The 22,387-nt window shown below is 40.6% G+C and overlaps 2 protein-coding genes across 4 annotated transcripts; both read left to right on the forward strand.

Annotated features, from left to right (window-relative positions):
* The first annotated feature begins 197 nt into the window (after positions 1-197).
* Positions 198-12,277, forward strand: pir (pirin). 3 transcript variants are annotated; one of them, XM_086180182.1, is made up of 11 exons: positions 204-300; positions 1,152-1,196; positions 2,160-2,256; positions 2,375-2,467; positions 5,577-5,657; positions 7,565-7,771; positions 7,992-8,076; positions 8,529-8,573; positions 11,490-11,572; positions 11,989-12,055; positions 12,135-12,277. In XM_086180182.1, the coding sequence occupies exons 3-11, from the start codon at positions 2,164-2,166 to the stop codon at positions 12,251-12,253; spliced, it is 873 nt and encodes a 290-aa protein (XP_086036308.1). In that variant the 5' UTR covers positions 204-300; positions 1,152-1,196; positions 2,160-2,163; the 3' UTR covers positions 12,254-12,277. The 3 variants fall into 3 exon arrangements, with proteins under 3 accessions (XP_086036300.1, XP_086036308.1, XP_086036291.1); XM_086180174.1 differs by lacking the exon at positions 1,152-1,196 and having other exon boundaries at positions 198-300; XM_086180165.1 differs by lacking the exon at positions 1,152-1,196 and having other exon boundaries at positions 227-323.
* A 2,679-nt stretch (positions 12,278-14,956) lies between these two features.
* Positions 14,957-22,317, forward strand: vegfd (vascular endothelial growth factor D). The gene is made up of 8 exons (XM_086180152.1): positions 14,957-15,084; positions 17,070-17,271; positions 17,350-17,470; positions 18,331-18,400; positions 18,498-18,625; positions 18,710-18,825; positions 20,790-20,955; positions 21,859-22,317. Exons 1-8 carry the CDS (start codon positions 14,971-14,973, stop codon positions 21,875-21,877), a joined length of 936 nt encoding a protein of 311 aa, XP_086036278.1. The 5' UTR covers positions 14,957-14,970; the 3' UTR covers positions 21,878-22,317.
* The last annotated feature ends 70 nt before the right edge of the window (positions 22,318-22,387 follow it).

Genomic DNA, 22,387 nt, shown 5'->3' on the forward strand with positions numbered 1-22,387 from the left:
AACTATAGGAACATAAAAATGTTGTTTAAACAGTAACTAACTGATGGTCTCCGAATGAGATGCGTGTGGGTGTTCAGGGCTTTTATACCTGGCAACACTGAGTCAAACCGAGCGGAGGAACCTGCTGGGATGCAGCAAAAAGACTTCATATGTAGCCACGCCCCCATGTGACTTCCGCAATGTCATCCTACTCGTGCGCGAGGGGGGACTGCACACAACAACAAACGCGCGGTCATTCAGTTCTCACGGATAAACTATCGAACGAAGGAAGAAGGAAGTGTCTGGTCCGGCTGTTCTCAGGTTGGAGTGCCTACGATGAACCGGTTTGGCTGTAGTTTAATACATATTACAAAAATAAAATCTAATTGAATGGAAGTAAAGCACGCAGAACCTGCATACAATGGAAAGTGAAACCCTGCCGTGGTTTTGAAAAGGAAACGGACATTGGAAAGGCTTATACATAACAGGCTGAGTAAAGTAAATTTCCATTTTTCAAGAAAGGGATATGAAACTATATTTGGAAGGGACAGGACAGGGAGATACAAGCACAAACGATCACGTCATTCTGACGTATAGGATGCAACGTGAGCGGAGCTGCAAGCAGGGATCAGCTGACTGATCAGCTGATCTGCCAGTGGCAGCTGTCACTGGAGGTTGCAGTAAGCTACATTTACAAAGCAACATCACACTCAGTAGAGAACCTTTCCTCTCTTTTTGACCCAGCATTTTACTTTATGAAATTTTATTTTGATATTAAAGGTTCTTGCTATCGTTAACGGACAGTAAATGTCACGGATTTGAAATACAAATATAATATGCAAATACCAAGCCTGATAGTTTTTGAAAATTAAAGTTGTGGAAATTTGTCTCACCAATGCCTGCGCGTAAGATGTATCAAACCATGACGTAGCTCATCAGTAATCTTTAAATTTTTGACATGGGCTTCCTCTCTGTTTATATTTTGTGTGTTATACGATGTTTGAGAATGTATCGTCATGAAATTTCCTCAAATTTGATGGGATGAGAATGTAACAGTGAAGCTGTGTATGACCCCTGGATGAATCAGTCCCTTGTGTTTTCTGTTTGTCCCACTTTTCCAAGATACCTGAACTACACAAACCAATAATCTCTTATTGTATTAATTCAAGCAGATGTCAGAAGCTTGCAGGAGCCCTCCACACAGCCTTTCTTGACTGGTACTGTTTGTACCAACTCTATGATATGTGACCTGTTTTAGCATGTAGAACCTTATGTGACACACTGATTTAGTGGGGATAGGAACCCTACCTGTCTTACCTGTTCCCCGGCTATCATCTAATACACTGGTTCTCAAATGGGGGTACGTGTACCCCTGGGGGTACGTGGAGGTACTCCAGGGGGTACGTGAAGCTTTACAAAAATATATATATAGTTTTAAAAAAGCATTAATCCTAATAATGATTAAGTCTTGAGAAATAATTATATTAGAAAAAGTTTGATAAAATACAAATGTATGTTCATACATTTAGATACATATATTCAGTATTCAATTTTAATATCCTCAAAAAACGGACTCTCCCAAAACCAAGTTGGTTTGACCCATTGATCCAGCATCACTTGTCAATAACCTGCCGTTGCCATGACGACGCACTGTAACGATGGAGATGTGGCTTAAGTGCAGCAGCAATGCGGCTGAAAATACAGAGAAACTAGTGAAAAAGAAGGCGAAACCAGAGCTGACGAAGTACCGGAAGTAGGCAGCCAAGGCACTGTGTTTTTTTTGCGGGGAGCAATTAGCCAACGCTAGCAAATCATTGCGATTAGTTGTTTAACTTTAATAAATCAGACACGCATGGCACAGCACTGTACCTCCTTTATTTTCTACCAAAAATGTTTTGAGCGTGTCAGGGGGTACTTGACAAAAAAAAATATTTTAAAGGGGGTTCATCACTGAAAAAAGTTTGAGAACCACTGAGGTAATACATGCAAAGGTATTGTAGGTTCCAATTTAGAAGATGTATGAAATGCAGTGTAATAAACAGTAGTGTGAGTTTTATGTTTAACTTTTTTTGCATTAAAAGAATCCGTTTTATTTACCTTTGAATACCTTTTAACAATAATTTTCTTCCTGAAGCACATTTTGTTTTTATCAGCCTAATAATGGGTGAAATGTTTTCCAGCACGATGAATGTGAGGAAAGTTGAAAGAAGTGTTGAGAGTGTGGAGCAGAGCGAGGGAGTCGGGGCTCGCGTTCGCAGGAGCATCGGAAGAAAGGAGGTATGAGACTCAGCCAGTTGATTTATTATGAATGTTAAAATGTGGGTTTTACAGAGTGCCAAATACTTGAAACTTCAATAATATTTGTCAGTTAAGTAACACCTGCACATATGTCCAGCTGAGGAACCTGGATCCATTTCTGTTGTTGGATGAGTTCAGAGTGAGCAAGCCGTCAGGATTCCCAGACCACCCTCATAGAGGATTTGAGACGGTGAGAATATTCTTATTTTCCAATTGGTTTAGTGTGGCAGCAAATATTCATACTGTAAATACACACTAAGCTGGAGAACTACCTTGAGCATCTCTTAAATGAGTGTTGAACAAAGTAAGAGCAGTACAGAACTTTAGTTTACAGTACATATTTTACTTTTATGCATCAACTTGTGTCCAATTTATATATACATTTTATAACACTGGATTCAATTTGACTTAATGAAAGTAGTAAACACAGCGAGAAAAGATTATTTTGAAATTATTAGGGCAATTCCTTGGTTTGGGAAAGATTTCAAACAATATAAAATAGTGTTAAGAGTTCTTAAACAGTACACCAAAGAACAGGTGGAATTGAGGGGTGATGTTCCTACTTTGATCACTAGGGGGCACCAGCAGGACAGTATCCAGAAAAAAGAGAAAGAGAGCGCTCCTATAAAGCCCGCTCTGGCCACATATGCTGATGTAATCTTCTAGACTCGGAAAACCACTGAGAACGAAGAAGAGATATGAATAAACACCATAGCTGCTGCTTGCACAAGCTCCTCCTTACCACAGAACACAACAACACAAATAATCCCCCTATTATGAAAGGCAGGAATCACCCTTGGTATGACGTATACCTGTGGAATTCATTCCACCAAACTCCATTCACATGGCAAAATAAAATTGTACGCGACAGTAATTTAGCTTTTACGGTGTTTCCTCCACTAAATTGACAAAAACGCCTCTCTTCTGCTTTTGTCACCCCTTTCACAGACAGTTTCTGATCATTTAAAAGAACACACCAACCTTTTTGGAATTACTCTTATTCGCCATCATTTTTAGAGCCAAACAAGCGAGCTAGAGCCCCTTCACTCCTCTCCATGTACATTGTGATGTTGTGGGCCCCTACCGTACAGCTGAGTGCTAGTTAGCTTAGCTGTAATACAGTGCTGAAGGAAAGAGAGAGAGAGAGAGAATCAAAGGTCCTCAAATATACTCCTTCATTAATTGACATAATGTTGAGCCTCACATTCGCTGTGAAAAATCAATTGAAAATGAGAGATTATGACTAGATTATGCTTATTTTACACAAAAATGATGGACAAAAAGAGCGTTCCCCACAAAGTTGATGTGTTCTTTTAAGATGTAATAAATGTAGCTTCTATTGTATGTTCATTTTATACAATTCAGCGCGTATATTCAGCCCTGGCTCAATTTTACGCATTGAGAGAGATAGGTTTAATTTGTGCTCATTCAGCTTCTAAATGTAATAATATGCTTTTTTTTTTTTTGGTTCTTGTTATTTCACCACAATCTGATTTTTGGCCTGTTTTTTAGACAAATGAATACATTTTAAGATATTGTTGCAGGATTTCTCGTCACCGTTTTTACAGATAGATCAGATGCAGCTGAGATGCCAGATGGATGTTAGCCTTCTTTAATTTGTTGAAGTCGCTGTGACTTTAAAGCTGCAATAATTTATCTTTTTATTCGATCAAGATTTGATCATGACTGTGAGATGAGTCACTCACCGTAACACAGGACATTATCACAGCTCAGTTCTGTTTTGATTCATTCACACCCTCCTCAGCGTTGTTTCCAGTTGCAGCAGGGGTTTTCTGTTTTCTGGCTTCCAACAGCTGCCAGAAAATGTTGGCATCATTCAGCAGGAAGATATTTCCCTCAGGTCTTTGTGGAGGCCAAAAACAGAAGTGACATAAGAGTGATTATCGGTATCACATTCACCAGGCAGACACAACTTCAAATAATGCTGCCCTGTGTGAATTTATCCATCAGATAACACTGGAGCAAAATCAGCAATTAGTAAATGCATTGTCATCCAGGGCTGAATAGAACACTGAAGTACAATGAACTATTTGATAATGCTCTTTATTGTCAAGTGAGGAACAAGTATTCCTTGGTGCCACTTCACTCTAACCTCCCCCAGTTTCTCCATCCATCTTTGCATAACCTGTAGAGTTAACATGAACATCACTAGCAAGTGAGTAGTTGGACTGTTAACTAACTAATATTAATTAGGTAAGGTTTTGTTAACTAATGTTAACTAAACCTGAACCAGCCCTTCTCAATGTACCCTTGTTCTCAAGTGTTACTAGTATTATAAACTTGTTAACAAGGCAACAATTTGACATGACATTGTTGCTGCTTGTTCTGCTGCCCCCTTGTGGAAAAATTGATTATTTGTGCTTTTCGTGCACATCCGATGTTAACATGATTTGGGGAGTCAGTCGTTACAGAACAGCAGCTCCCTTTGAGAGCACATTTATTGCAAAGTCTGAACTTAACATGAATAGTCACTTTTGTATGTATGCATGCACTGGAAATCTTCTGATTGAATCATTGTTTCGGCCTCTGAACTATTAAAGATATAATAATCTGTTTTCATTCCGTTGCCAACTCTGTTTGTCTTCCTGTGAACCACCTAACCATGAACCAGCTTCTAAAATGGTTTCGTAGTTTCCTTATTTGTTAGAGAATAATCGGGTTTATTGTCACCACAGACCTGTCACATGGACCTTCGTCTGGTTTCTCTCTCTTAAATAGACTATTCCATGTTTATTTTCAAGTTTGCATCAGTATGAACAATAATTTTACTCCCATGTTTCTATGTGGAGGTTTGACTAGTTTCTTTAAACACTCCACACTTGAAACACAACATAAAAACCCAGATATTGTCCTCAAATTGCCAGGCATTCCACTAAATGTATTTGACTTGGCAGATGCAACTTAAATCTCCCGGTGTGGGTGGACAGGGCAAGGCTGCAGTCCCAGCATGTCTTTCAGCAGGTGTGTTTGCTCACACTCAAGTGACTTTTGATTATACACAGATGTGGAGACAGATCACAGGCGGCTCTCGCTGGGAAGTTTAGCTTTCCTCCCTTCCACAGATGTTCACCTTTGAATCCTTGACCCTGAACCCAGTACTTCTCTTCCTGTCCAGCCGGACCACTGGGGTGGTGGAAACACACATGCTTCTCAAGCTGAGGAAGCAGCACTCCATCTTGACATTTCACTTATAGAAATGACTTTTTGAATTTATCACTATGAATCAGTTTTGGAATGGTCTCTGCATGACGCATTCGTGTTCAATGTTCCTCAAACAGGTGACATATGTGCTGGAGGGGGTGACAGCGCATGAAGACTTCTGTGGTCATTCAGGACAACTGAAACCTGGAGATTTGCAGGTACAACATATTTATATACTTATGGGTATTATTTAATGATTTAAATTTAAAAAAAAGAATCCTTTGCAAATACATTTTCTGAAAAAGTATGAGACAAGAAGCTCGCTGTTGTTCTCATTTTGAAGCTACCTGAGTGGCTGCTTAGTCTTGATGCTAAGCTAAGCTAACAAGCTAGTTGCTCATTAGAACTCCATCGCAATATTAATCTTGTTATCTAAAAAATAGAGTCTGGTGAATATGTGTATTTATCAAAATGTTGAATCATTCTTCTAACTTTTCCATTGCAACAATTTCCAGATGTGGTTATCTTTATTTTCTGACATAACAAACATCTGGCATGATCACTATCAGCCTGTAATCCTCTGATAGGAGACGTTAATGTGTTGATCACTTCAATCCACCTGCTGTTGACTTGAAGGAGCAAAACAAGATTTAAGCCTACTGGCACACAAATCCCTCATTACATCGTAAGCATGGCGTCACTGTGCACTCACACTAATTGGATATCATGCCCTGCAGGTTGTTTCCTCTGTTTTATTAAAGAAGTGGAATAGTCACACACACACACACACACACACACACACACACACACACAAACATACATACAGGCTGCTGACTCAGCTTCAGTGCGCATCACAGGTTCAGTCAGTTCAGCTGAATCTGCTGTATCCCACCATCTGCACCCTCTGTGGGCTTGCATGCCTCATGGGAGCTGCAGATGCTCACATTCAAGAGGCGTCATTGTTTGTCACAGGTAACAGAGTGAGGCGCTAGAGTGCACATTTAAAACCCATTTAAAAACACAACACAAACAGTTAAAAGATCTGAGGGCGGTTAAAGGTTTGTTTGTTTGTTGTTGTTTTTTTGGAGAGCTGATTAATGTTGCTGGCCCAATTGGACATGCAGGAGAAAAAAAAAACAATTAGAAAAATGTATAATATTTTATTATTTTTTTATATATATATATATATATCCATTTAACCAGGGGCTTTTGTAGGGGTTAAACATGAGATGATGTCAGAGATAAGAGGTCCTGTTCGCGGGGACAGCTAACTTAGCTAACTAAACTTTACTTGATACTCTCCTACAGCTGGGACTGCTCATGGCCACAGTTGTTGGGTTAGAACACATACATTCTCACCTAAAAGCTTAAATTGTACATAAACAGGTGTAGTACGACAAACTGAAGAGAGTTCCTGTTCTTGACAGGGCAATTAACATAAATGATCATTCAAGTCCTGTGAATGAAGCAGATCAAAACAAATGATTTTGCAACCAAACACAAACAAGGCAACCGTAGCAGATCGAGCAGAGACCAGTCAGTAGAGCCTCTAGACTTGAAGATTCCCAGTCCACTCAGGGGGTTCTAACAGATGATTTGAATCATAAGCTTTGAGGGGGTAGCTGTAATTTAATTTCAAATTAATGTCATTTTAAACACGATTGATAATGCCTCTTTTTTGAGCTTTTAGTCATCTGTTGCTGTTTGCTGCTGCTTTTTATCCAGTCGATCCTGGAGAGTAAATACCTGTCAACAATGATAGAAACCAGTATTCAGAACAGTCACAGTTGAATAATCCTGGGCGGCTGCATCACATCAAAGCCACAGTGGAACTTTCCAGCTGGATCAATCGGAACTGTTCAACTTTATTTCACACTATTATAAAGCTGATTTAGCTTTGAAATCAACTTTTGGAGTAATATCTTCTGCTAGGAATCCACCGTCGTCAAGATATTTGTTTCTGTTTTACCCGTCAAAATGTTCTGTTTCATATTGTATTACTTAGGTAGTCAAAACCCAGAGGATAAAACCAGAACAACTGAAGGTAAAAGTATGAACCTGAACCTGATGTGAAGCCTGCACCAAGCAAATTCTTTGGCGTGTCTTTGTCATGTTTCTTGTCTAGTGGATGACTGCAGGACGTGGGGTGGTTCATGCTGAGATGCCCGTTTCAGAGGAGCCTGTGATGGGCTTACAGTTGTGGGTGAACCTGCCCAGACGAGACAAGATGGTGGAACCAGCTTACCAAGAACTTCGAGGGTCAGAGATCCCCAAACCCAGCCAGGAGGGAGTCATGGTGGCAGTGATATCTGGAGAAGCTTTAGGAGCTAAAGTGAATATGAGTCGCCTCCATGGTTGTGATGTCAGCACAACATCATAATATAACAAACAGCAGCACTCTGAACATGCTGACTGAAGTTTTTTACTTAGTTTTCAAGGTTCAATCAATCACATTCAGTTGTGATTGCTGGAATCAATCATGTTAATGACTGGTCCCCACAAACATGGTACCAACTATTTGTGTGCACTGTGAAACTAATGCTGTCTTATAGTCAAAGGTCTTCACGAGGACGCCCATCTTGTACCTGCACTTCAGCCTGCAGAAAGGGGCCCTGCATGTGCAGCCGGTCCCCTCAGGTCAGTTAACTTAGCCTCGTGACTGTCGTGGAATTTGTGCGCTTGCAACAGAAAATGGAGCAGTATGAAGTACTTTGGAATGTTGTATCGAGATGAAAATCTGTTCAACCTGCTTGTTTTTTTAAGAAGGATGAAGGATAAACCTTCTGTTTTACATTTGAGTTCCTTTTGTATTGACCTGAGTTCTGACCAGAGTGTTTTGACAGTTTAATCTGACAGCATTCGCCAAACCTCAGCTTTTTCTGTGGTTTGGTTAGAAATTTCAAAAACCTCACCACACATGCAACAGTTGAGAGAGGAGGTCCAGCAAGAGTTCGTCCAGTTGTTATATTTCACAAACACATAATCTGTGTTTAGCTTTAAGATTGTTTTTTTGTTTTTTATTCATAGGAGGAAAATATTTCACCTTTTTTTTTTAATTTGTGCAGTAAATAAAAATGTGTTTTTGGCAGGGTGGACTACGTTCATCTACACACTGTCAGGATGCATCCATGTCGGTGAGTTCTGATGAACAACTCTAAACCTTTGCCATGAGGGGTCAGTATATTCATGTATGCAGCGCACGTGTCACATTTGCAATAGTATGAACATGATATTAAAGGAGAGCTTCACATTTCCTTATTTCTGTCCCTACCGACAATGCAGTCATCAGTTCTGACTCCCATATAAGAGATGAAGGACATCATCATCCTCGCCCTGTGTCTCTGTGCTGCAGCTAGTGTCTTTTGTACCACCACAAATTTTAAATATATAATTTTTCCTTTGTGGATTGAGCCTCCCACTTTTAGATTTACCTCTTTGCAAGCTTAACTAACTCAAAAATCTCTTTTCTGTTTAGATCTTTACGGATGTATTTCCACTAAATCAAGTCAAGCAGTAACTCAGTAAACCCTTTATTGCAAGATCCCCTTCTTATGTTTAACCAGATTTGCCCAGCAACAATAGAAAGGCAGTAACAGGAAGAGGGAGTTTTGCACTTAAAAGTCTGAGGATAATCAGTTTTTGGAGGCTTCATATAAAACTTTATGGATAGAATGAAATGAGGGATTGATTACACTGACCTGAAGAATATGTGTGTGTGATGTCAGTCCGGTAAGAACTTCTTCGTTAAACACTGCCAAAACGGGCCCCTTTTTAAACCTTGATGAATAAAAAATGACAGTCTCTTTAAACTTTGAACCATTTCAGTTAATCTGAGATTTACCCAACATCACTCGCTCACTAGCTTGTCTTGCAGTAGAAATGTATTATCAGCACAGTAAATAATAATAAAACAAATATATACATAGTCTAAAAGCTCTGTATAACAAAACAGAAAAATATGGACCTCAACCTTATACTTGTGAAGTATTGTGCATGCGTGTGTGTGTGTGTGTGTGTGTGTGTTTGTGTGTGTGTGTGTGTGTGTGTGTGTGTGTGTGTGTGTGTGTGTGTTCTGAAAAGAGAAGAATAAGCAAAGAAATGTCAGGTGTAATTGAACATAATCATGTTATTTGCTAAAATTCTTGCAAAGCGTGTACTGCGGGTGTCACATTATTACCTCGTCCACTCGGTTTTGAATTGATGGAAAACTGTATTTCAGTATTAAGGTCACTTTTAATAGGAATGATCTCCTGTGCTGCATCTTGGTGGAGGAAATCTTTTACATTTTGCTTCCCATCACTCACGTAAGCTACCGTACCGAACGGAGCAGAGTTTATCAGTTTGACTGTTAGACACAACGCTGTGGAAAACTGCATTTCCATCTTACTGTGTGATCGGGGAATTCCTCTCGCATGAGAACTCAACCTTCTCAGGCAGTAAGCTCATTTGCACAGGCTTTTGTTGGTTTGTTGCTCACAAATCACAAATTCCCCCTTTTAATATTTTTTCATTAAATGTTATTATTTGATTACTCACCAAACTTACACTGCAGGATCTCTTCGTTTGCCCGCAATTGCTGTCAGATGTTTTGATGGCATGAAAGGATGAAAATGGCTGTTAAGATTAAAGAAGTTATTTGAATCTTCAGTGTCCAAGTCTTCATGTCTTGTGATCGAATCAGGACCAGCTGGCTTTGATGAATGCATCCAGCACAAGTCTAAGTGTCTGGTTTCTCAGTGTTTAGTGTCTGTAAGTGAGAAAACAAACTGCTTAACAAGGTCAAAAACTCTGAAACATGCAGGTGCCCTCAGATCAAGAGCATCCAGAAGTGATTTCTAACCAAATCGAATGATGCACATGCTAGCTCAGGTGGGTGACATCACAATGTCCTGAAGAGTTTCTTCTCCTTGTTTTACTGTATTCCTATTATTGACCATCACAAGCCTGCCGTTGGTGGTTTTATTTTGCCACAATTAAAAGCTGTTACTCACAGAAGAGGAGAAAGGCCATGCTTGCCATCATTTTTTATGCTGTTATCTCATGAGAACAAGATTCTAACTTGTTATAACAGGAAATATTCTTGTTATTACGAGATAACGTGTTCTGTTATGTCACAATAATGAGATGGCAACAAATTGTTTATGTTCGCATCAGAGGCAAAGTGGCGGTCATTAAACACCTAATGTTCTCATGATACATTTGTTTGGGGCGTGACATCACTCCAATCAACCAGAGTGCCTCATATCATTTCCACTAAAAGCCCAGGGTGTGGCAGCACATGGCGTGTTGCTATTTCCACTGCATTTTTCAATTCAGGAGAAGTGCTGCTTCTCATTTGAAGAAACTGACTTCTTTGTGCATCAGGTGGTCAGGTTATATGTGAGAGCAGCATGCATCCACCGAAGCCATCAGAGGTGGGAGGAGGTGACAGCCTGTGTTTATGGTGTTTATAGTTGTTGGGCATCAGCAGAAGCACATCACGGTGCTGCGCTTCTACCCATCTGATTGATGCGCCCTTTAAAAAGCACTTCACACATAACACCATTGACCAAAGACCAGACTCGTCTTGGTCTATGGCAAAAATATTTTCTGGTTTCCCAAAGTGCACCATGGTTGTGCCAGACCAGCCTCATTAACATACTTGACCACCTGTTGGCGCAGGTGGGGCGCGAGGTCACGTGTTAGTTAAAAAGCGAGGACGCTTGGAGTGAAAACGTCATGTGCCGGCTAGAAACTAGGGCCAGTCGTGTCTGTCCTTGCTAATGGGGAAATCCGATGCTCCTGTTATGTAATTATTTGGTGCATAACTTGGTCACACTGGAAAACATGAAACCTGATAAACAGTATTTAAATTATGGTGATCCTTTATATGCAGCACTTTTAGTTTCTCTAGTGATAGGCAACCATATCGAGGATCAATAAAACAAGATTATGTTTAGGGGTTTTTCGGTCACAAGATTAAGGTGCAAAAAGAAATATCAGATTAGTGTTGGACAATATTCAAATGTCCAGAACTGAGGGACTAAACATTGGTCTGTTTCGTTGTCCAGGCCCAGATCAGGAGCAGCAGCAGGTCGAGCCTCATCACACTGTGGTATTTGGAGACGGAAACTGTGTCAAAGTCGAAAACAAGGTAAAAAAAAACACCTTCTTAGTACCGAGGCGAGAAGCTCACAATGTTCCTCCCTCATGCCCCTCCATTGTGCCCCTCCATCATGCCCCTCCATTGTGCCCCTCCATCATGCCCCTCCATTGCAAATGAAAAAAATGCTTTGTCTTGTTTTCTTTGTCATTTTTTTATTGGCGCTCCCCATCTAGTATTTTTTATTTTGGTGCAGTATTAAACCTTGCAGACCTGAATCTTCATTCTGCCACCATCAGAGCACCATTGTTCTTGGTCTGACATGAATCTGATTAAATGACTTTTATTCCGCCTGACTGTTTTCTCCAATCCTAGAATCCTTATTTTGGTGAATGATTTCAGCTGCTCATTATCATAGAAAGCCTGTATTCATCAGTTCGCTTCACACTCTGATATTTTCTTCTCAGAGCTCTGAAGTTTCTCATTTTGTGCTGATTGCTGGAGAACCAATCGAAGAGCCCGTGGTACAACATGGTACGTCCCTTAAATTGATGTGTAAATGAACAAATATACAGTACCTGCGATGTTAAAAGTGGGTTGTGTTTGCCTTCAGGTCCATTTGTAATGACCACAGAGGACGAGATCCAACAGGCTGTCAAAGACTACCAGACTGGATCAAATGGCTTTGAAAGGGCCATAAACTGGAGGTCCAAGATCCGAGATTCTCTCTGAACCCGACAACATTCCTGTTCCTGGAGAAAACATTGACCTGTATGAGATTTACTCACAGAAATATTTGCCTCATGAACAGTTTGTGAAAATATTATGTTGTTATCAAGATTTGTGTCATATTTTCAAGAACATTATGTTCATTCCAACCTCTGTTTTAACTTATTAGACATCCAAGTGCTTCATGTGGGAATGTTCAGCACAGCCCTTGTTAAATGTAAGCTTTATCACATTTTCCCTCTGATGTTGCTAATAGCAACAGAGCCGGTCTCTGATGGTGAAACATGATGTTCACATACACTGCAATAATCCTACAACTGACCTTACTCTAAGCAAGACAATATTTATATCTAGGAGTTTACGTGAGGTACTTACAGAATAATACATTCTTACTCCTTTTTACATCCCACAGAGCAGGACTGCCCAAAGTGGGGCCCAGGGGCCAACTTTAGCCCACCATAGAGTCCAGTGTGGCCTGCCAGATGAAAAAAATCAGTACCTAATGAATTCATAAATTAGCAATAGTAGTTGCTGTTATATTTTTCAAAGTGTAATTTAGAAAGCAATTATACAGTGCAGTATAATTTTTTAAAATTATATTATACCATGAAATGCTGTACTGTTCTGTAAAATTACTTAAAAATGTAGAATCCCTTATGATTAATACATTTTTGATGATTCTGTGACAGAGTGACACTCTTTGCAGGACATCAGTTAGGCACAAGTAAAGTAACAAAACATTACACAGCATGTGTTCACTTTTGACCTGCAGCCCAACATTAAGTTTCAATTGTGGTGCTCCAAAGGAAAAAGTCCAAAGTCCAACTACTGACTGAAGATGGATTCTTCTGGATACAGCAAGTGCACACTACTTTCATATTCTCTAGTGCCTTCATTTTTATTGTTCTGTTCACGTGCAGGTGTAGTTTTGTGCTTAGGTTGAACCAAGCCCATCTGGACTTTTCAAAGTCATCTCTCCTGGAGTTTTCAAACTCAAACAGGGTCAGCAGGGATCTTCAAGGATTGTGGGCTTTGAAATGGTGGAGCAGAGTTGAACAAACTTAACAGAGGTAAGTGTTTTAAAATGAAAAGGTGTTTGTGTGGATGTAGCCCTCAAACCCCAGCAAAGTCAGTATATGCTGGCATGGCTATGAATTGGTCCAGACTTATATTGGCGTTATATAGTCAGGCAGGGATCTCCAGTGATTGATTAGGAGAAATCAAATCCACCTCCTCCATGGATGTCACTTGTGCCATGTTAGACTGAAGATGGAAACAGAATGTAGCGGGTTGAAGGTTCTGTCTGATATCTGCTACAAGTTTTCTGCATGCACTTTTTTCGTGAAGATGAATCAAATACTGTAACTGTGTATGAGCGCAACGGTTTTTCTAATGTTTTCCTGTTTTACTGACTAATTCATTTGTTGAATCTATTCAGCTGACCTCACACCCGAGTTTCCCTATATGTCATATGAGCTCCATAACCAAAACCATAAAACAAAATATTAAGATTGTATAGGCATTAATCTGACGGTATTTTAGAAGCCCAAGCAGTTTCAATTCATAAATCTATGAATATTGTTTAATATATTTCCTCCATAATCCACTTTCCTAGCAGATTACATTGAGAGTCAAATGGATGGCGAGTGGGTGGGGTGTCCACCAGACAGGGGTGGTGCCGGCAGCTTGTTTCCCTTCACACGTTACGAAGGTCTGGATCACATTTAAAACACATGTTACTGCTCTTTGGCTGTGTGCGGTTTGGCAACTGAAGAGGAAAAGACATTGATAGGAGACTTAACAGGCAGGGGATGTGACCACTTGACAGACAGACAGACAGACAGATAGACAGACAGACAGACAGACATCAAAAAGGAAAGGATGGGAAGACACAAGCAAATAAAAAGGCAAGAAGACCAGCAGCAGTTGGAGACACAGGGGCAGACACTGAGACAGACATACTAGCTTCTCATAGGCAGTTTCCCAGCGTTACCCCAGCAGGACGATTTGTGGCTTTTTTTGCACCTCAGGGTCTTTTTATTGGGACAAATCACAGTAGGATCAGAAGACCTGAGAGCTTACAGGTAATTTTTAACATACAGATAAATTTGCCACTGAATTTTGCAATTTACACATTTAGAAAGAAGGCAGAAACCTTTCAAGGGGTGCAACTATAAAGAAGAAAACAATAAGATTGAGTGCAGGAATCTGTTCTAACAAGAGGAACAGAGCACCTCAGGCCTTAAACCAACTGGACAAAAGTGAAAGTGCTGCTAAGGCTATTTTTTGAGGTCATTTTTAGCCCGGTAGCTTTGATTTTTAGCTGGACACCTCCGGATATGCATCAAAGCTTCAGAAATAAAAGGTGTATGTTTTAAAGCCTCTTTAGCCTTCTCCATTTGGCCCGCGGGTGTCTGGGGAGCTGTGACAGGTTACATCTGGTGCTTTCTCTCACAAAGACAGACGGACACACACGGACACACACACACACACACACACACACACACACACTGTCCTGCACAGCTGGAAGATTAAGAGTTTGTGTTGCACATACCTGCAGTGAGAAGACTAAGTGTGTGTGGTCAGGGTCTCAGCTGGTCTGGGAAACTGAGTCAGAGCAGCAGCCAGATCTAAGTGGTTCCTGCCAGCAGTGAAAGAGGAACAAGAAGACAAGTTCATACTGCTGAGTGCTTCTCAGAGTAAGCAAGCGGAGCCACAGGATGATGATGAAGATGAAACAGACTCTATGCAGAATCTCCTGCTTGGTGACCCTGCTGGTGGAGTTCAGCTGGATTAGCGTGGGTCACAGCATGCACAGAGAGGGAGGAACACGGGTAAGTGTGGCACATAGAGTTGTTGTTTTTTTTAAATACAGCCATAATATTTCATGTGTTTTCAAGCTATTGTGTATTGGATTTTCTTTTTTCTGCCACTGAAAACTACTGTGTTATCTCACATCATCCAAATGCCAAAAAACAACAACAAAAAAACGTAACTGATTTAATTCATGATTTCTCTCTTTGTGATTTTATTTTCATGTAGCCTTTCTTTTTTTTTCATTTATTATTTCCTCAATGTTACACTGGACCGGCTTCGGTACGCTCACACATGCTGTTCATCACTGACGTATATAATCTGTGCTCTGCATGTGACTGATTTTGTAACACAGTAATCAAAAGAGGGACTGCAAGTCAGACGTAGTAAAGTATAGATCAGAAGGATTGTTGAACTACTTCACTCTTCAAAATTTACTGAGCTAGATGTCATGATTTTTCTCCCCCAGTCATGCTGTGCCCCTTCCCCCCATCTCTATACTTCCCCTTCAGTTCCTGTCATCACCTTCCCAGGCACTGTTTCTCATTAGTTGGCTCCATCCCCTGGTAGAAATTGCAGCGGGGAAACCTCCCTATTCTGTAGTTGTTTCTTTTGATTTAAGTAGAAGCAGTCAGCCAGCAAACCTGCTCCACCCTCTCTTTTGCAACACAGTGAATGCATCAGACGACTCAGATCGTCAGCTGACAAGTGCAATAAACTATGCTTGTCTCCTCGTCTGTGCCTCCACCCTGGCTCAACCTACCATTCAGTATCAGGCTACAAAGAAAATATATCAAGGAGATCCCCCTTTTAACTCCTGCCATGTCTCCTTTCAACAATATAAACTCAAAATAAATTCACATTTTTAAGAAAGGTACTATTTGAAACATTAAAACCACGCAAATACACAATACAGTGTTCTGCTTCTGTTTTGTTCTGGTTTATGTCATCACATGAACTTTGGTTCTCTGCGGCAGCATGACAGATGGTTTCATGGTTCAGCTTCGCTCCTTGCGTCACTGTGTGCACGAGTAATAATACATGGGCTTTTATAGCTCCTGTGCATGCTGGTGGTTGACACCCATTTTTCCCAGATGTTGTGGGTTTAAATCATGAATGTTGATGCGTATACTGGTTGGTAGCAGCACTTGAGAATGAGCTGTGTAGAGAATGTTTAATGGTAGACTGGAGCAGACTCACTTTGCTGCTGCAGCTGTTGATAATCACACTCTAACTCATGGCCAAGTTCTCCTCTCACCCAAGGAAGCATCACATCATCTATACTGAGTGTTGGCATCGACAATAAAATGCATTTATTTCCAGTGTTTGGGTTTTGTTTGTTTGTTGTTGTTGTTGTTGTTGTTATTGGTTTGCTTGCCTGTAATCCAGATCTATGCCTCATGCCTTGGCCAGCAGTTTAAACTCTACATAAACAGTTCCAGTTCCACAGACCATTGAGTTGAAATAACCAAAAATCCGCGGCTGGCTCAAAAGTTTAATTCAGGGAATAAGTTCTAATTACACAGTTTATTTTAATCAAAGTTGGACTTCTCAAATGGATTTCAATGAAAATGTAACCATATGATTTGCAATACTACAAAAATGCCATGTGAGATTATTACATTATGTAATTGAAAATAGTAATGTGTAAGAGTAGCAGCTTACATTTCAAAATTCATAAGCAATGATGTTTAACATAACTTCACTTATCTGAGTATTGAAAGAAGCTGATCTAATTGAGGGAAAGTGATAAATGGACTGTAGCTACGTTGCACCTTTCTAGCTCAGCAGTACTCAAAGTACTTTCTCTTTACCTCATTCATCTATCTTGCTATCTGTCTTGGAAACAGGGATCAAACCTGCATTGTAATGCATGCATAATCAGGGTTACTTCAGAAGTTCAGTAAATATACTTGAGCAGTGACATTTTCCATCTCGAGGCAGACCCATTGACATGAGGAGCAACTGAGAGGACTGTGAGTGTTAATGTTAGGACTGTGTGCAGGTAATAAAGCAGTGGGAGAGGAAGGTGCGGTCGGCCTCCAGCCTCGATGAGCTGCTCCGGCTTGCAGACTTTCCTGACTGGAAGTTGTGGAAGTGTCGTCTGAGACTGCAGCAGCCTGAGACCCTCTCCTCCCCGCCCTCAGCAGGGTCACATCGCTCCACACGCTACGCTGCAGAGTCCTACAGCCTAGAGATACTTAAAGGTTGGGAAAAATTCATAGTATAGGTTGTGTGCAATTCTTTGTGTGAGCGTAATGAATATTGTGAGTCTGTGTTTTCAGCTATAGATGAGGAGTGGCAGCGGACTCAGTGCATGCCCAGGGAAACATGTGTTGATGTGGCCAAGGAGCTGGGAACCGACCCCTCCATGTTCTTCAAGCCACCGTGTGTGTCCATACACAGGTTTGTTGGACATGAAACATATTGGCAGAAACATTCACACACCACACTAAACAGATGTTGATGCAGCATCAAATGTTAGAAAGAAAAGAAAATTATAGCAACACTATGCAAAATTGTAAGCTGAAACGGTTTGCGCATTTTTGGATTTGACACTGACTTTTAAAACAGAAAACAGTTCCTTTTCATTCCTCCTCCGAGCTCTGTATATATCCCTCCATTGTAGCTTATAGTGCTGCTCTCAGGCACTTAGGGCTGGCTCGGAATTCTCAATACAAGTTTCATGAAAGAGGCGACAACTTTTATTGAAAATATTAAGTATAGAAAGAGAGAAAAGTTAGGCTCTTACCAAGTGATAGACACTCAGCAACTAGCAACTACATTTTTACTGTTGTGGGCCACAAGCATGAAATGAAGACTATGAGCGCAAAACCAGTTTTTGTCAAAGCCATGACTCAGAACCATTGAGTATTTAACTGTGACATAAAATCACATGTGCGTGGGAAGTTCTGTTATTGACTACATTGATCAGCACAAAAGTTATGCTAAGCTAGCTAGCTTGTCTGAACGCATCGTATCAGTTTGACAAGATAGTACCAATCCTTTCAAATAACGATCGTCAAGACAGCAAATAAACCTGCTTCCCATCACATCAAATTATTGCTTTAACACTCATCATACTCTAGTTTCCATCCTCAGGCATTAGCACAATGATTTCTGGAACAGATTTATTTTTGTCACTACTTGTATAATTTTAGATCAGTGGACAAACTTCAACAACAGCAGCTTAATCTACTTTACCAGGAGAACCGTTCTATACAGGACAAATCCCTTTAGCTGTGACTTTGTCTTCTTACTGGCAGGTGCAGTGGCTGCTGCAACCAGGAAGGTGTCACCTGCAGGAACACAACTACTGTGTTTGTCAATAAGACCGTGAGTATTAAATCTAACAGCAGATGCATCGCTGGTCTTCAGATGTCAACAGCTGTTACGCTTTTCTGTTTTTGTTGTGTGATTTTGTGCATTTCAGGTCCTCAGTGTGATTCCATTCAAATTCGTACCAGAGCCAGTGCTAATAAAAGTAGCTAATCATACAGAATGCAGGTGCATGGAACCAGCCATTATACGACGTAATGCTCAGCTTCACGGGGGCAGTGGGTGAGTCCACAAACTGAGTCTTGTTCTCTTGGATATTTGGTTTTTGTTTTAGTTGCTGTTCTTACCTATTATGTTTGTTGGCAGCTGCTCTCCAATCGCACAACTGTCGGAGGCTGAGGACTCCAGGAGACTGTGTGCCAGTGGGTTGATTTGGGATTGTTCAACAGACAGATGCATACCTTACCCCTCCAGTAGGCCAGGTGTGTGTGTGGGATCTTTCAGGTTTTATTCTTACCATTTCTTCATAAAAATAACACTTCATGTTAGTAGGCGGCACGGTGGTGAGCACAGCACAGGTGTGGGTTCTCTCTGGTACTCCAGCTTCCTCCCACAGTCCAAAGACATCAAGAGGGGACGAGGCTGATTGATACTCTAAATTGACTGTAGGTGTGACTGTGAGTGTGAATGGTTGTCTGTCTCTATGTGTTGGTCCTGTGATGGACTGGTGACCTGTCCAGGTTGAACCCTGCCTCTCACCTGAAGGCTGCAGGGATAGGCTCCAGCCCCCCCCCCCCCCCGACCCTAAACAGGATAAGTGGAAGAAAATGGATGGATAGATGGACTTAATGTCAGTGAGCCTCCACAGTACCATACCTGCCAGCATTTAGGTTTCAAGAGATGACCTGGAAATACAGGACGTACTCAGGAAAAAGGATGCGTTGGCGTGTTGATGTTTTGATAGTTGTTCTTAGGATGTTGCAATCCAAAACCCAGAAGATGTTGATTTAAAAAGTGAAGTGACAGTGAACATAGTTTAACAAACGGGCTGTCATGTGGTTTAGTTCTGTTCTTTCTCTGTTTTACCACATTGGGAAATTTAATTTACAGCAGAGGGCAAAAACACAACACGTTATCATGAATAAAAGCAAGAATGTGCCTGTTCAAAAGCATCAAGCCTTTGAAATGGCATCCATAATAAAGTACTGCTGGGCAGTGCAATAAGGGTTCATTGCAAGCTAAGCGTGTTTATTACACTTGGAACAGAGAGAACTTTAAACCTATTACTTTTTTGCCCTAGGGAGCACATATTTTAGCTCAGATGGGAGAAGAGCAAATTGTTCTTGGAATGGCTGGTCAGAGCTGGCTAAGATCAACCGTGGCTTCTGCAGAGCTGGTTTATTGTTGATTTCATTTAAGAAAATTGCCAATTATTTTGCTGGCTACTTAACATTGGACAAACCTCTTTGTTCTGCTCTGTGAGGTTCCCATGCCAGGAAATCGACTGAAAAGATAAAACAGATTCAGCAAAAGATCTAGATGTATTCAAATCATGGTTCAAGGTCTTCTCATGTAGTCCCGGGGAGCATCTTTCTCATCAGGTGATCCCTTAATTATAACCATAAAGGTTGAGTGAAGTTTCTGGCCCTATCTTTCATATTGTGAGCATTTATCTTCAGGAAGTGGTGGCTGACATATGTTTGGTCTCTCACTAAGTCCTGCCCCCCTTGTCTGCTGCTCACTTCGACTAACGATCGGTGCAAAGGTCGGAGAACAATGGAAACTGTCTTGGTGTTACTATCATAACCAAAAAGGTTCTATCCATAGTTTCATCCCACGATGACATGTGGCTCTGTCGAGGTGTGGTTTGGGAAACACAATTAAATGTACCCCATTAGTGAGCCTCTCAGGACGCCTCGAATTCTTATATCCCATGTGCATTATTAAACCATTTTTTTAACAAAGTATTACCAGATGCAAGTCACTATTACACAGGATTGCGAGTATTTTGTTGTTGGTGCTGTTTTTGCAGTTACAAACTGTAATTGGCTCGTATGCGTTAATGGGCGGGTCTTAGTGATTACGTTGTAGAATGGTGTATGAGAACCAGCCAACAGGGCGCTATGACTTAAATGCAAAGGCTGCAGTAACGAATGCTCTAATTTGTTCCTTCACAGTAAACGACCATTCTTTTAACCCCAAATTTAGTCTTACAGGCAGGAAGCTAAACCTACTCCTCTTGTAACGTTAAATCTTTACAAGCCTGCCAAGTTACAGGACGTAAACAATTGATGTCATGAGCAAATAGTCACAAATAATCATCAGACTTTTCTTCCTGTCAGTAGGACGAAATTCAGGGCCAAAAAATAAAGTCCTACAATGTGTAACATTGTTGTGCATTAGAACATGTCATGAATAAGACCTGATAAAAAGATGTGCTGTTTAGAGTTTCCTCTCAGTTCTTGGATGCCTGACTGTGAGATAGATGTGGAGCGCTGTGACTGCCTCCCCAGACCTGCGCCGATTCTCCAGCCAAGATCGATCTATCACTGTCAGCTCAACTCTTCCATCTGTGCCCACAGACAGCAGCGTTTTGACCACGTCTCCTGCAGGTGACGATATCATCTCTCTCCCCTCGCGTACCCAGACATGCCTTTATCAGCACCGTAGAAGCTACATTATTAACACAAGTGATTGGATTTGTTCCATTTTATCCCCAGCTTTTTCAACTGTAGCAGTTTTTCATTGCGTGTATGTTGTTGTAAAACTGCAGACAACCGTCTGAGGCAAGTCAGACGAAAAGAACTTCAAAGGATTGGTTAGCTAAGACACTTTGTGTTCATTTAAGCAATATTACTCAAGAAGGTTTGCTTTACAAAGTGCTCAAATGACACTAAAGCCCATCATCGAGTGTAATATTGCAATTATACAACAATGACTAACAAAATAAAACTGTATTCACGCTCAAGGCAATAAGCTCTCAAAACTAAGACTTTCTTTGTGACTAGTTTACCACTACAGAGAGCAGCCAGTTGTCTGTTCGATCAAAAGTCTTAAATAAGGGAATAAAGATAGATCGAATCACTTCACTACTCACAGCATGATTTAATCTCATGAATTCTGAGCTTCAGGCCATGTTTGTTAGTCTAGCGTGGTCACAGCTGATTTCTTACATGACATGTGACAGGGCAGCAGCAGTCCAACAGCACCGTATCTCAGGTTCTTCTCACCTTCTTTCAACCATCCATCAAATTAATTTAAAAATAACAACAAATGGATCCATTTTCTGCTCAGCCAGTGCTGTCTGCGTCCCTGGTGGTTATGTTGCCATGGAAACAGGTAATACTTTTAGTGATGAGTAAGGCTCGCTGATTTTAGCGCACTCTAAATATGTCGTTGACCAATCAAATTGCTCGGTCAGAACTACCTGTGTAATAACCTGACTGTAGATTTCCTGGGATCTTTTCTGTCGTAATCCCTGCATATTTCATCGGTGATCCCTCTGTCGTTCACAGATGCAAGTGGCCCAAGTAGCTGTGCACCTTCAGAATGAGTCATGACAACCTGCTCACCAAAAGTTTTGGAAGCAGAGAATTGAAGGCTGATAATTTATTTACAATCCTATTTATGCTGATCAATTTAACTGATATTAACTCACATGACTGCGTTAAGTGATTTTTAACATGCTTATCTAATATTTCAATCAATGTCTAGTTTATGATCTGTACATTTGCTCTTTCTGCACTGAATATGTAGTTTGTAAAAAAAGATTATTTTTGTAATTTGTCATGAATTCATGGCTTATAGATTACACTCTGATGGAGATTTCACCAGTATTCCTGTTTGACTATTGTGATTTCTTCTGGTTGTGGTAAATAATTCTGTTACAGAACTCACTTTTATGCTGTGTATGCCTTAAGAGACTGCCAAACGTGAAACTAAGATGTTTTAAACTCGTTGCTGCTGAATTATGTCGTGGAAAAATAAAGGGAATAATAGCCAAGAAGTGAAGTGTTTTTACTATGAAATGTATCTATCTAGATC

The sequence above is a fragment of the Aulostomus chinensis genome, chromosome 2 (assembly GCF_037954235.1).
Source record: "Aulostomus chinensis isolate RoL2024-O1b breed Wild chromosome 2, RoL_Achi_v1.0, whole genome shotgun sequence".
NCBI classification, from domain to species: Eukaryota; Metazoa; Chordata; class Actinopteri; order Syngnathiformes; family Aulostomidae; genus Aulostomus; species Aulostomus chinensis.

Bases quoted from the DNA above. Each gene is read 5' to 3' on its own strand.
- pir (XM_086180165.1), top strand. The intron at 5,658-7,564 runs GTACAACATATT...TTTCTTGTCTAG, and splicing joins TGAAACCTGGAGATTTGCAG to TGGATGACTGCAGGACGTGG. The intron at 8,077-8,528 runs GTCAGTTAACTT...TGTTTTTGGCAG, and splicing joins TGTGCAGCCGGTCCCCTCAG to GGTGGACTACGTTCATCTAC.
- vegfd (XM_086180152.1), top strand. From the start codon at position 14,971: ATGATGATGAAGATGAAACAGACTCTATGCAGAATCTCCTGCTTGGTG. The intron at 15,085-17,069 runs GTAAGTGTGGCA...GACTGTGTGCAG, and splicing joins ACAGAGAGGGAGGAACACGG to GTAATAAAGCAGTGGGAGAG. The intron at 17,272-17,349 runs GTTGGGAAAAAT...CTGTGTTTTCAG, and splicing joins CAGCCTAGAGATACTTAAAG to CTATAGATGAGGAGTGGCAG.